Source organism: Manis pentadactyla, chromosome 18 (genome assembly GCF_030020395.1).
Source record: "Manis pentadactyla isolate mManPen7 chromosome 18, mManPen7.hap1, whole genome shotgun sequence".
Classification (NCBI taxonomy): Eukaryota; Metazoa; Chordata; class Mammalia; order Pholidota; family Manidae; genus Manis; species Manis pentadactyla.
In genome coordinates, this window is record NC_080036.1 from 14846744 (window position 1) to 14865471 (window position 18728).

The following is an 18728-nucleotide window of genomic DNA, read 5'->3' on the forward strand; positions in this document are numbered from 1 at the left end:
CCCTGTGTGATGCGGGACGTCTCTAGAAGTCTCTGAGGTGGAGACCTCACATTGGCTTGTGTTGCCCTGACAGCTGTCATGGATTGTCTGGAAATAATTTATAATCACAAGTCAGAAATGTGGTCATATCCTTCCTTATACTGAACATTCTGAGATTGCTAGAGTTAGATTTTATGTTACATTTCTACATTGAAAAGTGGTGTTTTACAAAGAAGAGGTGCTCAAGTGAGGCTTCTTGACATGGGGTCCATGAATCCCTGTAGGATCTATGGGATTGGCTTTGGGGAATCTGTGCACCCCACAGTTGTGGGCATATGCGGTTTGCATTTTTCTTAGAGGACTCATTAGATATTTCAAAGAGATCCGTAAATCACAAAAGATTATAACATAAAGAATGACTGAACAGTTTGTGTGTAAATCTAGACCACAGTCTTCCTTTCCGGTTAAAGTGTTTAGATGAAGATGCCCCTCATTACTGTCCTGACCTGCCCACCTCTGCAATTCCTCATACCACCAACCCCGTGACCTGCTGGGTTCCCAGGAGCACGTAGGTTTGCAGCCCCCACCAGTGCTTGGCTGCCTAGAACTTGATCCTGTGCAGCACTGCTGGTTGACCTGGTTTGCAGAGAACACCATGCAATGTTCACAGACCTCTGTATGCTCACCACTTGGCAGGGGACCTGGCTGAATGGTAGGAATGCCTCCAGGAGCTCAGATCCACTCCAGAGAGACATTTCTAGGTACCTGTCCTGTCAGTCTGGGGTCCTTGGCATTATTTTAGAATGGAAAGATAAGCTTTATAAATATACTTTGCCACTCTTCATGGCTTCTAAATACAGTTACACTTTTCTGATGCGTACATGTCTAATAAACTTTTGTTGTTTTAACAGGAAGCAGTCAAGGAACTTGAAAACCTTTTGTCCCAGAAGGTATATTGCCTGGACAGTAGAGGCCGATGGTGGGACAGACTGGCTCTCAACCTGCACCAGCACTTAAAGCGCCTTGAACCGGTATTCAGTAACCAGCTCCACCTGTGCTTTTTTATCTTTCCTACTTTTGCATAAATTAAAAATATATAGCAAACTGTTAATACCTTAAAAATTGAAATGTAATTAGATTTATTTTTTTAACATTCTTTTTTTGTCAGTGCTCTTCCAACCCCAAAATAACAGGGGCACTATCCCCAGCATCACAGTGAAGACAGACCTTGGGGATGAGGAATTCAGATCTTAGGAGTTAAGGGAGTGAGAGGTGAGATGGTGCCCTCAGCAGGTGCTTTCAAGGAAGGTTCTTCTTCTTGTGGGAATTGTGATTTTACTCAGTTGTTGCACGGGCCCCAGGTGGAAAGGTTGATGAAAGAAGTTCCTTTCCAAGGGGGAATATTTTGGCTGACTAGCCTGGAGTGGGCCACCACCTCCCCTGCACTGTTGTTCTCTGTGGGGGGGATCCTTGGAGTCCGTGATCCTTTAGCCCTGGCAGGCAGGGCAGGCCTGCAGAGGCTGCTCCTGCTGCACCTGAGACAACAGGGGCTCTTTGTGTGGCTGCCCACCGTCCTGGGCCGGCGTTGCATTTGGGCTGAATGGAGGGGACTGTGCCTCTGGGAGCTTTGTTTTTTTTCCAGTGGCATATTAAGTGAATCAGGGTGATGTAGGAGTGGAAAAATTGACCATGGGTGTGGAAATAGGGCATACTGTTTTTACTGCCTTAAACTGAAAAAGTGCCTTGTTACCTAAAGTGCTTCAAGCTGGTGAAATCTGTCTTCTCTCCTGGAGGCCCATGTGGGGCTTCCTCTCGGTGTTCACCCAGGCTGAGATGGCCCACAAGCAAATGTGGAGGAAGGTTGTGTTTATGTTGCCTCTTCCTTCGTTGAAATAAAGGTTCGAGAGAGTTGACAGACTCCCCTTCACTCACAGTCTGCTAATAGGCGCGCACCACTCACACTCAGACGTAGACAAGCGTGGAGCTTAGTTTTGAGACTGATGGAAAATTCTAGTCTTTTTAGCTTTTTCCCAAAGATCTTGCAGGCCACACTCATAGTCTTCATTACTTTGTTACTCTTCCTTTCATTCTCAGCACCAGTCTCCAGTGATGCAAACTACCAGCTGAGTGCTTATTCCTGCAAGGTGCCCAGCGGCCAGCTGGTGGGCCGAGGCGGGGTGGCCTGGCCATCGCCCCCCAGGGGCCAGGTTCACAGAGCACGCCAGTGCCTCCTTCTCTCTTCGTAGTTCCTTTGGCCCCTCCATTCCTGGTGGCCTGGTCCTTCACTGATTTTCCGTTTTGTTTTGTTTTTTAATTTCTTTTACTGTAGTAAATATATATATAAGTAAAACTTGCCATCTTAACAATCTTTAGTACAATTCAGTGGAATTGATTAAACTCACAAGTGCAAGCATCACCACTGCCCATTTCCAAACTTTTGCACCATTCCAAACAGAAATTGCCCTAAGTAATTACTTCCCATTCCCTCCTCCCCATGCTGGTAACCTCTAATCTGTTCTCTGTTTCTATGATTTGCCTGTTCTAGATATTTCACATAAGTGGAATCATATAGTATTTGTCCTTTTGTGTCTGGCTTATTTCTCTTAGCATAGTGTCCTCAAGATTCATCCATGTCATGGTGTCAGGATTTACTGTCTTTATGGCTGAATAATATTCCATTGTATGCATATGTCACATCTGCTTTATCTATAGATGGACGCTTGGGTTGTTTCCACCTTTTGGCTTTTGTGAATAATGCTGTTCAAAACTCTGCTTTCAGTTCTTTTGGATATAGACTCGGGAGTGGAATTGCTGGGTTACATGGTATATGGTTATATATATTTAGCTTTTTGAGGAACTGCCACACTGTTCAGTGCTTGAGTCATTTTTACATTTTTGCCAGCAATGCACAAGGATTCCACTTTCTCCCACATCCTTGTCAACACTTATTATTTTCCATTTTTCTGATTATAGTCATCCTAGTAGTTCTGACATGGTATCTTATTGTGGTTTTCAGTATTTTTGTTCATTTGTCTAACTGAATAGCCTTAGGAAATGCATGTAATTCCTCCAAGATTATAATTACAATCCCTAAGATTCTGTTTCCTATAAATGAGGAATCTGGACCAGCTCTGTGTTTCCTGACCACACATGAGACTTTCGGGAGCTCTGAGGTAGCCAGGTGCCTGGGCCCGTCCTGGAGATGCTTATTCTGTGGCTCGGGTGGGGACACATGCCTTCTTTCTGAGCTCCAAAAGTGGTGCCCTGAGAGCCACTTAGCCCAGTCTTCCTCTCCAGTCTTCCCTGGCCCACAGTGCGGGGGCACCCCTGACTTCCTTGGTCTCTCAGAGGGTGTGGCAGCTGAGGTCTATCATGTCCGTGTGTATGACCAGGAAGAGGTAGTGACTAGCCGCTTGTGCTCCAGACATTTACAGTCAGGGATTATGATAATACATCTGTGCATCAGAAAGGAAATATCCTTTATCTTTGGAAATACAGCTTTGCCCATTTGCTAGTTAGCAAAACTGACTAACAGTGGGGTTTCCTGTCGCATGCAATTAAAGGATGCTGCCAAGGGGTCTTTCCTCATGTGGGACCATGTTCTTTGCTAGGCTATTAAGTGCATCGCAGAAGGGATGGCGGATCCAGAAGTAAGAACAGGACATCGTCTTTCACTTTATCAGAGAGCCATGCGCCTGAGAGAGTCTCCAAGCTGTCGAAAGTACAGGCACCTCTTTCATCAGCTCCCAGAAATAGCTGTGGAAGACGTTAACCATGTAAGTAAATATCCCCTGGGCACTTTGGATTCAACTGCATTTACTGGGTTTTTCCTGAATTGGAAGCAGCCTAAGAGTGGTCTTCAATGCATTTTCTGAGACTTAGAAAAACCTAGCACTCATTGCAGACAGTGACCCGGCTGTAGCTGTTTTCACAGCAGTGCTCCCTCCATCAGATGGTGGGCTGGTGTGCTCACACTGAGTGGAATGGCTTTCTGTGAAACCCCTGAGCTGGAAGCTCACAGCCTCTGCCAGTTTTCCTGCTTGGTCAGGGTGCCTGGAGAGCAGCAGGGGGCTGTGCTCACAGCGCCACAGTACGGTTCCTACAACCTTAGGAACGGGTGGCTTCGGCAGCAGGGAGGCACTGGAAAGTTCATGCTTACGACACTAGTCAGGGTTCCTGGGCCTGTAGCTGAAGTGAGGCTAACCGACCTTCTCCTGCTGCCATCTCAGGTGACCATCACGGGCCGGCTGTGCCCCCAGCGTGGGATGGGCAAGTCTGTGTTTGTGCTGGAGGCCGGGGGAGCCGCCACCCCCACCACAGTCCTGTGCTCCGTGGAGGAGGTGGCACTGGCCCATTACAGACGCAGTGGCTTCGACCAGGGTAATGCGCCCTTCTCCTCCCAGTGTCAGCGGGTGGGCAGTGGTGCCTGGGGAGTTTGTCAGCAGTTGAGTGGCTGTTGTCTCTCTGTCCTAGCCCCGGGGGAGGATGCTGCTGACCTGGGAGGGTGTGGGAAGGAATCTCACTAACTGCAGTTGTTACAGGCCGCCTTCTTCACACAGCCAGTGTCCACCACCTCACGCCCCAGGAACAGCACTGACTGTCCGGTGGGATGTAGAAGGGAGGCCAGTTTTGCTTTCAGAGCTCATGGGAAGTGGGGAAGGACAGGAAAGGGCAGAGGACTAACAGATGCTGCCTGGTAGCAAACCTGCAGAGAGAAGGGCTGGGCAGCTGGGCCAGGCTGCTGCTGACAGGCGAGCGGGCCTCGTGGTCAGGTAACAACTGATTAGATCGGAGGGCCAGGTCCTGGGACAGCACAGCACCAGTGGAACCAGAGAAGCTGCTAGAAAGAGCAAGGATTTGAATTCCTGGTACAACAAGCCCCTTCTGTCCCATTTGCGGAAGGAGAGGAAGAGTCAGTAGGAACTGCGGCTTGTCTGGTCTTCCTTTCCAAGAACTGAGTGGCAACCACCCCTGCTCCCCCTGCTGCACCATCTTGGGGTGTGGCTCCTTGGGGACTGAGACCTCGAAGTAAGGCGGTGGTGCCTCTGACGGAGGGGAAATCGGTGAGGGAAACACCGCCTGTTCTCTCCTCTGCTGCCTTCCCTTCCATTGGTTTCTTTTTATTGGCAGGAGAGGTGGGGAGCATGAGTGTGGTGTGGGGGTGCGTGGTGCGGAGCCCCCATGGCTGCGTGTGGCTTTGTGTTCTTTGCGCTGCTGATGAGATTCTTAGTGTCTCTCTAAGCCAGAAGTGCTCTGGGGCCAGGGGCAAGCATGGCTCCAGTTCTCTTTTTTTCTGAGCTACTTGGCATCCTCTGAAATGCCAGCTTCATGTAGAGGCCATTTTCTAAATGTTGGAATTAATTCGGCCAAGTCCCGAGACTGGGAGCATCAGCTCTGGAAGCCGAGGACCCTTCCTGGCTGTTGCAGGCACCTGGTATCTGCTCCTTGGGATGTAAATGTACAATGATGAGAGGCCACCGTGGTACACAAAGGACCTTAGAATCTGAGAAATCGAATAAACATCCCCTGGCCAACAACTCGGATGCCGTACCCCAGCCACGACAAGCCTGGAGCCTGACTGCTATGCCCGGACATTCCCTTGCTTCCTCACACAGCCTGTGGGCCCTGGGGGCCCCTCTGAGCGTGGGAACAGACTGCCCCGCCTCCGCCCCTGCCTGACTCAAGTGTTGTCTTCGGGGGTCAGCGTGCTTCAGAGTATGACACACTGTCTCCTGAGACCGGGGTTCTGCCCCTTGGAGGGGGCATCTACCGGGTGACGGAGCTGGTGGCCATGCTGTGCGCATGACCTGCACGTGACCAGGCCATCTGAGGAGAACCCGAGGGAAACACACAGAGGGAGCCTCCAACAGGCCGAGCAGTGTGGTTTGCTGCAGGGGCCTTTTGTGTCCTCGGGAGCAGCTTTTGATTGGAGAGAGGTGTTAGCACCATCTCGCGCTGCTTCTTGCCCACAGACACAGCTGAGTGAGGCCCCCCATCTCTGGAGGGTGTGTTAGCCCGCGGCTGCATCCTCCCAGGTTTATGCTAAATGTGTCATGGAGCAACCCTGCCCACATGAGTGTGTTAGTGCTGTACCCTGACCTCGTGCACATGGAGGGGCCCCCCAGCCAGAGGCGCTCCTCTGGAGAAATGCCCTCAGTCTGTCAGAGGGGTTGTGGAGGTCAGCACTCCTTCTAGCCAAGACAGTAATGTGGGAGGGGCAGTGCCCAGCTGTCTTCCCCTGTGAGGTGTGGCAGAGTGCCGAGGACATGCTGTGGACACAAGTCTGTGTGCTGTGCCACGGCTGAGCCCATGGGCCCCCTCCAGACTCTGCCCGGACATTTATATGGCCTGGGGCACTCTGTCAATGTAGTATGTAGGTGGCATGAGGAGGGGGCTCTGAAATGGGGGATCTCTGAGGGGGAGGGCTGCTAACAAAGCCCTGGATCTTAGAAACACTGGGCATGCTTGTCAGGCCATGGCAGTGGGATGCTGGGTGGAAGGAGGGCAGTGGAAGTGGCGCCAGTGAGGTCGGAGGGCACAGGCTCCCAGGATGCTCCGCCTCGTCCAACAGATTGCTTCCAGGAAGCCTCTCTTCAAGCGTGGCTGAGGGGCCGAGGCACCAGGGCCGTGTGCTAGGTGTGCTTATTCACGTCAGCTTCTGGCCCATGAATGGAATTCCTAGAGACTGAGGAGTCAACTTTTATTTATTGATATTTAAATACGTTCCTTAGGTTTGTCACTGAAGTTTGAGAACCACTGCTCTATGGCTCTGAAATGTGCATTTGAATTTTCCCATAATTACTGAAATTTTTGTCCTTAAATGAGGCTTCTGTAAATAAACAATATAATATAAAAAACTGAGGTAGGAATGGCATGAAAACAGCATTTGCATTTGTCTAAAATACTTCTATTATTCCCCTCAGATTGGGTAGGATGTAGATTATAGTATAGTGGTAGTTTTAAAAAAAAAGTGATTTTTCTCTGTGTGTGTGACTGTCTTAGGGATTCATGGGGAAGGGTCCACCTTCAGCACACTGTATGGCCTCCTCCTGTGGGATCTCATCTTTATGGATGGGATACCAGATGTCTTCAGAAATGCCTACCAGGTAACCAAGTTACATTGCACCAGGAGTACGCTCTTCAGGTGGGCAGACACTTCTGCACTTTGGTGATTCACACACCTGTGTGCCACGTGTCTGCAGCCATCAGAAACCTACCTGAGAGTCTTTGTATGGTGCTAATTCCTCTGTAAGAATAGCTTTTAACTTTAAAAACTGACTCATAGAATTTAATATGTAAGTATGTTAAGTTTTAAACTTTAAGCCTTCTTTACCTTCATCATTCCACTTGCAACATCTAGTGTAAGTTTCTTCAGCTTCAGCCTTGACCGAGCACCTATCAGTGCCCATGGCTGTGCCAGGCACTGTTAACATGCATCCTCACATGTGCCTACTAAGAATTCCACTTATTTAACTCAACAGCTCTTTTCTCAAATTGTTACTCTGAAAAACCACTGTAATAAATTGCTTTTATATTAGATTACTTAATTTTTACATTTTTTGAGAAGATGTGTAAATTGGCCAATTTCCAAATTTTATCTGTATTGTGTATTCTCATTACTCTGGTTCTCTCCAGGCACAGTGTGAGCACTTGTTTTCCCTGCAACACAGGCATTCCCACTGGACTTGTGTACAGACAGCTTCTTTGCAAGCAGGGGGCCAGCCATCGAGGCCAGGCTGCAGCTGATCCACAGTGCCCCTGCGGAGAGCCTGCGAGCCTGGGTGGCGGCTGCGTGGCAGGCCCAGGAAGGGCGAGTGGCTTCCATTGTCAGCTGGGATCGCTTTGCTTCTCTCCAGCAAGCTCAGGTGAAAATCAGCATGTTGATTTGGTCAGAAAGTAACAACTCCCTGATGCTGGGTGTCTTTTTTGATAACTGTTATCAGAATACACACACCGATGTGTGTGTGTGTGTGTATGCATGTATGTGTATGTTTATGTGCATATGTGCACACATATACAGGCATGTGCATATGCACATGTATGTATCTCTGTGTGTGTCTCTGCAAGTCTATGATAAAACCCTGCCCAGATAGCACTGTTACTATAATGTAAGGGCATACAAGAAGCTCCTGTTAGGTCTTCTCTCCACTTAACTGACAGCTGCCCTTTGCCTGACCTGTGACCCTAGGCCAGGGAGTGCTGTCCCTGTCTCTGTGACTGCTGGCCTTTGTGGGTCATCACTGTCATATTCCTGTGGAACCCAAATCCCCTCTTCCGCAGCTGCTCCCCAGGATTTTCCTGAGGGGCAGAAGTGAAACTGGCCAAAGGAAAACTGATTGCCTAGGGCTTGCCAGTGGGAAGTTGACCAGTGGCTCTGGACCCCCAGCAGAAGCAGCAAACACCACATGGTGCCTTTGGGATCCATTCTGTTGAATTAGACACTGAGTTTTCTCCATCTCATGATCACTGGAAGTATTTCAGGGTCTCTGTCACAAGGAAATGGATAACTGTCCATGTATTTTGTGTTCAGGATCTTGTTTCCTGCTTGGGGGGCCCTGTCCTCAGTGGTGTGTGCAGGCGCCTGGCTGTGGACTTCCGGCACTGTCGAGGGGGCCTCCCCGACCTGGTGGTGTGGAACTCCCAGAATCATCACTTTAAGGTCAGTGGACTCACAGTGAAAGTCATCAGTTCTAATTTTATTAGTAACTTAATCAAAAGCCACTAAACATAGGCATTTCTTGCATGGCTGCTGACAAGACTGACTCCCATGAGAGTGGCTGGACGGAGGGGCCAGGGTTTCCAGTGGCCACTGGCAGAGGCTGCCTCAGTGCCTCCGCACTGGGTGGCTCTCCGCACGGCAGCTCGTGGCCTCAGAGGTGGCGAGCGAGAAGAGCCTCACGGTGTCACCAAGACTGAAGCTACAGTCTCCTGTAAGCTGACCTTGGCAGTGACCCTCTCTCTCTAATACTCTCCTGTTAGAACCATGTCTCTAGGTCCAGCCCCCATGCAGAGGAGGGGTCCTGCGGGGTGTGGCGTCAGGAGGCCAGAATGATGAGAAGCGGCTCTAAGCTGCCCACGCGAGGGCCCCGCATGTGCTCTCGGCTGCCCCACCTCCCTTGCCTCTCACCCTGCTCGCCACCAGCTTGGTTGTTTTCTTATTACTCGGTTTTGAGATTTTTAAAAGTTCTGGATACAAGTCCTATTGCAGACACATTTTCATCCCATCTGCAGCTTGTCTTTTCATTCTCTTAGTCTCTTGAAGAGTGGAAATTTTAAATTTTGGCGAAGTCCAATTTATCTGTACTTTAATGGATCATGCTTTTGCTGTCATGTGGCATCTCTGATCGTGACTGGATTTGTGTATTTCTCCTTGCAGTTCTATCAGACTTTGTTTTGTATGTTTTCAAGTTCTCTTATTGGATGTACAAACTTTAGGACTGTCATGTCCTTGCAATGAATTGACCTCTATCAGTCTGGAATGACCTTCCTTAATTCCTGGTAATATTCTTTGCTCTGAAATCAGCTCATATTAATACAAAATCACTTTAGCTTTCTTTTGATTGACCTAATACATCTTTTCCTGTTCTTCCACTTTTAACTTATTTTGTCTTTATATTTGAGTTTCTTTAAGGCAACATATAGCCAGGTCTTACTTTTTAATCCAGTTTGACCTCTGCGTTTTAATTGGGTATTTGAAACATTTACATTAATGTGATTATTGATGTTTAGCTTTAAGCCTGCCATCTTGATATTTGTTTTCTATTTGTCTCAGCTCTCTTTTGTTCTTTAACTTCTTTTTGCCTTTTTTTTAAAAGATTGCACTTTATCCCTTGGTTGGCTTGTTAGCTGTAGTTCATTGTTGTTTTAAGTGGTTGCATCAGTGTTTATAGTATACTTTTTAATGAAATTTATTATTATTATTAATTAAAGTATCATTGATACACAATCTTATATGATGGTTTCACATAAACAACAGTGGTTTCAGCATTTGCCCATATTCTCAAGTGCTCACCCCTTTATTGTGGTCACTGTCTATCAGCTTAGTAAGATGTTAAAGAGTCATTAATTGTCTTTCTGTGCTATACTGACTTCCCCATGACCTACCTGTATTGTGATTGCGAATTATAGTGCCTGTTAATTCCCTTCTCCCTCCCCACCCACCCTCCTCAACCCTTCCCCTTTGGTAACTGTTAGTCCCTTCTTGGTGTCTGAGTCCACTGCTGTTTTATTCCTTCAGTTTTGCTGTTTTTATACTCCACAAATAAGTGAAATCATTTGGTATTTGTCTTTCTCTGCCTGGCTTATTTCACTGAGCATAATGACCTTTAGATCCATCTATGTTATTGCAAATGGTAGGATTTCTTTTCTTTTTATGGCTGAATAATATTCCACTGTGTTTATGTACCACAGCTTCTTTATCCATTCATCTATTGATGGACACTTAGGTTGTTTCCATATCTTGGCTGTTGTAAATAGTGCTGTGATAAACATAGGGGTGCATGTGTCTTTTTTAATCAGGAATCTTGTTTTCTTAGGGTAAATTCCTAGGAGTGGAATTCCTGGATCAAATGGTATTTCTATTTTTAGTTTTTTAAGGACTTTCCATATTTCTCTCCACAATGGTTGAGCTAATTAACATTCCCACTAGCATGTAGGAGGGTTCACCTTTCTGCACATCCTCACCAGCATTTGTTGTTTCTTGTCTTTTGGATATTAGCCATTCTGACCAGTGTGAGTTACCTCATTGATATTTTGATTTGCATTTCCCATTTCCCTAATGATTAGTAATATGGAGCATCTTTTAATGTGCCTGTTAGCCATCTGTAGTTCTTCTTTGGAAAAAAATGTCTGCTCAGGTAGGTCCTCTGCCCATTTTTTAATCAGGCTATTTGTTTTTGTGGTATTAAGTTGTATGAGTTCTTTATATATTTTGGATCTTAATCCCTTACCAGATAAATCATTTATGAATGTATTCTCCCATACCCACGTAGGTTGCCTTTTTGTTCTGTTGATGGTGTCCTTTGCTGTGCAGAGCTTTTTATTTGATGTAGTCCCACTTGTTCATTTTTTATTTTGTTTCCCTTGCTTGAGGAGATGTGTTCAGGAAAAAGTTGCTCATGTTTATATTCAAGAGATTTTTGCCTATGTTTTCTTCTAAGAGTTTTATGGTGTCATGACCTATATTCAAGTCTTTGGTCCATTTTGAGATTACTTTTGGGTATGGGGTTAGACAGTACTCCAGTTTCATATCCTTCCATGTAGTTGACCAGTTTTCCCAGCACCAGTTGTTCAACTGGCTGTCTTTTCCCCATTGTATAACCATGGCTCCTTTATCATATATTAATTGACTGTATATGCTTGGGTTTATATCTGGGCTCTCTATACTGTTCCATTGACCGGTGGGTCTGTTCTTGTGCCAGTACAAATTATTTTCATTAATGTGGCTTTTTGAGCTTGAAATTAGGAAGTGTAATCCCCCCAGCTTTATTCTTCTTTCTTAGGATTACTTTGGCTATTTGGTGTCTTTTGTGGTTCCATATGAATTTTAGTATCATTTGTTCTAGTTCATTGAAGAATGTTGATATTTTGATAGGGATTGCATTGAATCTGTAGATTGCTTTGGGCAGAGTGGCCATTTTGACAACATTAATTCTTCCTATCCATGAGCATGGGATAGATTTCCACTATTTCATGCCTCGTTTAATTTCTCTCATGAGTGTCCTGTAGTTTTCAGAGATAGTTCTTTCACTAGGTTAGGTTGATTCCTAGGTATTTTATTCTTTTTGTTGCAATTGTAAATAGAGTTGTTTTCCTGATTTCTTTTTCTGCTAATTTATTGTTAGTATATAGGAGTGCCACAGATTTCTGTGCATTAGTTTTGTATCCTGCAACTTTGCTGAATTCAGTTATTAGTTCTAATAGTTTTTTGATGCATTCTTTAGGGTTTTCTTATGAACAATATCATGTCATCTGCAAACAGTGACAGTTTAACTGCTTCCTTACCAATATGAATGCCTTTTATTTCTTTGTGTTGTCTGATTGCCGTGGCTAGGACCTCCAGCACTATATTGAATAAAAGTGTTGAGAGTGGGCATCCTTGTCTTGTTCCTGATCTTGGAGGAAAAGCTATCAGCTTTTCAACAGTAAATATAATGTTGACTGGAGGTTTGTTGTATATGGCCTTTATTATATTGAGATATGTACCCTTTATACCCACTTTGTTGAGAGTTTTTATCATGAATGGATATTGTATTTGTCAAATGCTTTTTCAGCATCTATTGAGATGATCATGTGATTTTTGCCCATCTTTTTGTTGATGTGGTGGATGATACTGATTTTTTAATATTGTACCATCCTTGTGTCCCAGGGATATTGGTCTATAATTTTCAATTGTCTTTGGCTGGTTTTGGTATTAGAGTGATGCTGGCCTCATAGAATGAGTTTGGAAGTATTCCCTCCTCTTCTACTTTTTGGAATACTTTAAGAAGGATGGGTATTGAGGATTAAAGATGGCAGCATGAGAGGTGAGACAGAGGCTTCCTCCTAAAACTGTATATAATACGAAAATATAATTAATACAACTAATCCTGAAAGAGCACCAGGAAAGAGGATTGCGCCAGACTGTATACACCTGGAGAAAAGAACAGACTTCACGGAACAGGGTAACGTACCAAAGCTGTGGCACGGCGAGACTGAAGCCCTTCCCCCACCCCAGCTCACTGGCTGGAGGAAGAGAGATGGAGCAGGCAGGGAGTTGAGGCCTGGGACTGCTGAGTACCTAACTCCAGAGATCTGCTATGGGAGCACAAACCTACATTTCATGGGGCTTTCATGATACTCTTGTGATTAGGGGATTTGAAAGCTAAGATAGGCAGAATTCCAGGAGAGACTGAGATTCCAGCCACTTGTGAAAAGCAGAGATCCATATCTAGCTGCTCTGGGACAAAAGGAAGGCGGGCAGTGTGAGAGACTTTCTAACAAGGAAGCCCTTAGCAAGAGGGCTGCTAAAGGGGCAAGGATTGCACAGAGCTTACCGCTCGGAAGAAAGGACAGGTAGACAAAATTTTCCGGGTGTACTCTGCCCAGCAGGTTGGGAGCTTTCATGATTTCCAGGTGCTCCAGCTCCCTGGCTGGCTACACAGCTCCAGGAATCCCCTCCGTGATAGGCAGCCTAGTGCGCCTTTCTCCCGGCCAGCGCCACCTGGCTCGCAAACCGGCAAACCCTACCCTGGTGTTAGGCCAACCAGAGGGAAGATCTGTCTACAGCAACTACAAACACAAAGCATAGAGGCGTATACCTGTGTGCCCAGCCCACTGGTTCAGGCAGTGGAGACAGGCATAGCAGCCGGGAGGCGGGGAACAGCTCTTTCCTCCCCCTAGGCACCAATACCGCTCCCCTGCAACCCCCGACATTGCTTCAGGGACTGAGCAGATACAGAGAGTAGAGCTTCTGGACACTAGAGGGCGACATATACAAATATGAAACGCCAAAGGAACCTTGTCCAGAGTAAAATTGTTAATACAACTCCTGAAAAAGATTTAAATGATATGGACCTCATGACTCTTCCTGAAAGGGAGTTCAAAATAAAAATCATTAACATGCTAATGGAGGTACAGAAAGATATTCAAGAACTCAGGAATGAATTCAGGTGGGAGATCCAATTGTTCAGGAGCACAATGGAGGGGATTAAAAGCAGATTGGATATGGTGGAGGAGACGATAAATGAAATACTAGAGAAGAGGAATACAAAGAAGCTGAGGCACAGAGAGAAAAAAAGATCTGTAAGAATGAAAGAATATTGAGAGAACTGTGGGATCAATCCAAACGGAACAATATTTGCATTATAGGTGTACCAGAAGAAGAAGAGAGAGAAAAATGGATAGAAAGTGTCTTTGAGGACTGAATTACTGAAAACTTCCCCAATCTGGGGATGGACATAGTCTCTCAGGCCATGGAGATCCACAGATCTCCCAACACAAGGGACCCAAGGAAGACAACACCAAGACATATAGTAATTAAAATGGGAAAGATCAAGGATAAGGACAGACTATTAAAAGCAGCCAGAAATAAGATCACATACAAAGGAAAGCCCATCAGGCTAACATAAGACTTCTCAGCAGAAACCTTACAGGTCAGAAGGGAGTGGCATGATATATTTAATGCAATGAAGCAGAAGGGCCTGGAACCAAGATTACTTTATCTGGCAAGATTATCATTTAAATTTGAAGGAAGGATTAAACAATTTCCAGATAAGCAAAAGCTGAGAGAATATAGCTTCCAAAAACCACCTCTGCAGTCTATTTTGGAGGGACTGCTATAGATGGAAGTGTTCCTAAGATTCAATAGCTGTCACCAGAGGTAATAAAACCACAGTAAATAAAGTAGAACAGCTAATTACTAAGTAAATGCAAAATTAAATTAACTATCCCCAAAGTCAATCAAGGGATAGACAACGAGTACAGAATATGATACCTAATATATAAAGAATGGAGGAGGAAGAAAAAGGAGGAGAAAAAGAAAAGAACCTTTAGATTGAGTTTGTAATAGCATATTAAGTGAGTTAATTTAGACTCTTAGATAGTAAGGAAGTTAACCTTGAACCTTTCGTAACCACGAATCTAAAGTCTGCAATGGCAGTATGTACATACCTATCAATAATCACCCTAAATGTAAATGGACTGAATGCACCAATCAAAAGACATAGAGTCACTGAATGGATAAAAAAACAAGACCCCTCTATATGCTGCCTACAAGAGACTCACTTTAAATCCAAAAACATACACAGACTAAAAGTGAAGGGATGGAAAAAGACATTTAAGGGAACTAATAGAGAGAAAAAAGCAGGAGTTGCAGTACTTTTGTCAGACAAAATAGACTTAAAAACAAAGAAAGTCACAAGGGACAAAGGAGAACATTACATAATGATAAAGGGGTTAATGCAACAAGAAGATATAACCATTATAAATATTTATGCTCCCAACACAAGAGCACCTACATATGTGAAACAAATACTAACTGAATTAAAAGGGGAAATAGAATGCAATGCATTCATTCTAGGAAATTTCAACACTCTACTCACTCTGAAGGACAGATGAACAAGAAAGAAAATAAGTAAGCATACAGAGGCACTGAACAACACATTAGAAGAGATGGACATAACAGACATCTACAGAATGCTACACCCAAAAGCAGCAGAATAAACATTCTTCTCAAGTGCACATGGAACATTTTCAAGAATACATCATATACTAGGCCACAAAAAGAACCTCGGTTAATTAAAAAAGATTGAAATTCTACTAACCAGTTTCTCAGACCACAAAGGTATGAAACTAGAAATAAATTACACAAAGAAAATGAAAAATCCCACAAACACATAGAGGCTTCACAACATGCTCCTAAATAACCAATGGATCAATGACCAAATAAAAACAGAAATCAAGCAATATATGGAGACAAAAGACAACAATAATTCAACACTGCAAAATCTGTGGGACACAGCCAAGGCTGTGCTAAGAGGAAAGTATATTGTAATACAGGCCTATCTCAGAAAAGAAGAACAATCCCATTTAAGCAGTCTAAACTCACAATTAATGAGACTAGAAAAAGAAGAACAAATGAGGCCCAAAGTCAGTAGAAGGAGGGATGGAGGGACATAATAAAGATTAGAGCAGAAATAAATAAAATTGAGAAGAACAAAGCAATAGAGAGAATCAATGAAAGCAAGAGCTGGTTCTTCGAGAAAATGAACAAAATAGATAAACCCCTAGCCAAATTTATAAAAAAAAAAAAAAGAGAGTCTACACACATCAACAGAATCAGAAATGAGAAAGGAAAAATCATGATGGACACCAGAGAGATACAAAGAATTATTAAAGAATACTATGAAAAATTATATGCTAACAAACTGGATAACCTAGAAGAAATGGACAACTTTCTAGAAAAATACAACCTTCCAAGGCTGACCAAGGGAGAAACAGAAAATCTGAACAGACCAATTACCAGCAATGAAATTGAACTGGTAATCAAAAAACTACCTAAGAACAAAACTCCTGTACCAGATGGCTTCACTGCTGAATTTTATCAAACATTTAGTGAAGACCTAATACCCATTCTCCTTAAAGTTTTCCAAAGAGTAGAAGAAGAGGGAATACCTCTAAACTCATTCTATGAGACCAGTATCACTCTAATACCAAAACTAGGCAAAGACACCACAAAAAAAGAAAATTGCAGAACAATATCCCTAATGAACATAGATGCAAAAATACTCAACAAAATATTAGCAAACCGAATTCAAAAATACATAAAAAAGATCATCCATCATGATCAAGTGGGATTTATTCCAGGGATGCAAGGATGGTACAACATTCAAAAATTCATCAATATCATCCACTACATCAACAAAAAGAAGGACAAAAACCACATGATCATAGATGCTGAAAAAGCATTTGACAAAATTCAACATCCATTCATGATAAAAACTCTCAACAAAACAGGGTTAGAGGGCAAGTACCTCAACATAATAAAGGCCATATATGACAAACCCACAGCCAACATTATACTTAACAGTGAGAACGTGAAAGCTTTTCCTTTAAGATCAGGAACAAGACAAGGATGCCCACTCTCCCCACTTCTATTCAACATAGTACTGAAGGTCCTAGCCACGGCAATCAGACAACACAAAGAAACAAAAGGCATCCAGACTGGCAAGGAAGAAGTTAAACTGTCCCTGTTTGCAGATGACATGATACTGTACATAAAAAACCCTAAAGAATCTACTCTAAAACTACTAGATCTAACATCTGGACTCAGCAAAGTTGCAGGATACAAAATTAATACACAGAAATCGGTGGCATTCCTATACACTAACAATGAACTAGCAGAGAGAGAAATCAGGAAAACAATTCCATTCACAATTGCATCAAAAAGAATAAAATACCTAGAAATAAACCTAACCAAGGAAGTGAAAGATCTATACTCTGAAAACTACAAGACACTCATGAGAGAAATTAAAGAAAATACCAATAAATGGAAACACACCCCATGCTCATGGATAGGAAGAATTAATATTGTCAAAATGGCCATCCTGTCTAAAGCAATCTATAGATTCAGTGCAATTCCTATCAAAATACCAAAAGCATTCTTCAACAAACTAGAGAAAATCATCCTAAAATTCATATGGAACCCCAAAAGACCTCGAATAGCCAAAGGAATCCTGAGAAGGAAGAATAAAGCAGGGGGGATTACACTCCCCAATTTCAAGCTCTACTACAAAGCCACAGTAATCAAGACAATTTGGTACTGGCACAAGAACAGACCCACAGACCAGTGGAACAGACTAGAGAGCCCTGACATAAACCCAACCATATATGGTCAATTCATATATGATAAGGGAGCCATGGACATACAATGGGGAAATGACAACTCGTGTTGGCAAAACTGGACAGGTACATGCAAGAGAATGAAACTGGATTATTGTCTAACCCCATACACAAAAGTAAACTCAAAATGGATTGAAGACTTGAATGTAAGTCATGAAACCATAAAACTCTTAGAAAACAACATAGGCAAACATCTCCTGAATATAGCATGAGCAACTTCTTCCTGAACCCATCTCCTTGAGAAAGGGAAACAAAAGCAAAAATGAAGTCATGGGACTACAACAAACTAAAAAGTTTCTGTATGGCAAAGGACACCATCAACAGAACAAAATGGCATCCTACAGTATGGGAGAATACATTTGTAAATGACATATCCAACAAGGGGTTAACATCCAAAATATATAAAGAACTTACATGCCTCAACACCCAAAAAGCAAATAACCCAATTAACAAATGGGCAGAGGATATGAAGAGACAGTTCTCCAAAGAAGAAATTCGGATGGCCAACAGATACATGAGAAGATGCTCCACATCACTAATCATCAGGGAAATGCAAATTAAAACCACAATGAGATATCACCTCACACCAGTAAGGATGGCCAGCATCGAAAAAACTAAGAACAGTAAAGGTTGGCGAGGATGCAGAGAAAGGGGAACCCTCCTACACTGCTGATGGGAATGTAAACTAGTTCAACCGTTGTGGAAAGCAATATGGAGGTTCCTCAAAAAACTAAAAATAGAAATACCATTTGACCTGGGAATCCCACTCCTTGGAATTTACCCAAAGAATACAAGTTCTCAGATTCAAAAAGACACATGTGGGGGAGAGGATCCAAGATGGCGGCATGAGTAGGACAGTGGAAATCTCCTCCCAAAACCATATATATTTTTGAAAATACAACTAGTCCTAAAAGAGAGACCAGAAGATACAGGACGCCAGGCTACATCCACACCTGCGAGAACCCATCACCTCACGAAGGGGGGTAAGATACAAGCTGCGGCCCGGCGGGAGGAGAGGATTAGGAACGGGGAGGGAAAGGGAGCCCAGGACTGCTAAATACCCACCCCTAGCCATCTGCACCGGGAGCGCAGACACACAGTGGGTGGTGTGCTGGATACTAGGGAAACGGGACAGTAAACCTGTGAGCAGGTCCCCACAGCCAGCACCCCTGGGACAAAAGAAAAACGAGTGCTTTTTGAATGTCTTAAAGGGACAGGAGCCTCACAGCTGGATGGAAGCATTCCGGCACACTCAGCTCAACAGCTGGGAATCCCGGGGAACTCTGCGCACCCTAACTCCTGGGCAGCAGCACAGCTTGGAGGCCCTTCACAGCAATAAACAGCCTCCTGCCTGTTCCCCCTCCGGCACG

The 18728-nt window shown here is 44.2% G+C and overlaps 1 protein-coding gene across 4 annotated transcripts in view; it reads left to right on the forward strand.

Annotated features, from left to right (window-relative positions):
* Positions 1 to 18728, forward strand: part of FAN1 (FANCD2 and FANCI associated nuclease 1) — a 42649-nt gene that overhangs the window by 16107 nt on the left and 7814 nt on the right. For 2 of the 4 annotated variants that reach the window (XM_036878766.2, XM_036878765.2), the window contains exons 8-13: positions 891 to 1010; positions 3591 to 3755; positions 4209 to 4359; positions 6982 to 7085; positions 7650 to 7844; positions 8510 to 8638. In XM_036878766.2, coding sequence (XP_036734661.2) covers positions 891 to 1010; positions 3591 to 3755; positions 4209 to 4359; positions 6982 to 7085; positions 7650 to 7844; positions 8510 to 8638 — 864 coding nt within the window. Of the gene's footprint in view, positions 1 to 890; positions 1011 to 1147; positions 1252 to 3590; positions 3756 to 4208; positions 4360 to 6981; positions 7086 to 7649; positions 7845 to 8509; positions 8639 to 18728 lie in introns of those variants that run through there. The other 2 variants (XM_057494718.1, XR_008994633.1) reach the window with 2 other exon arrangements.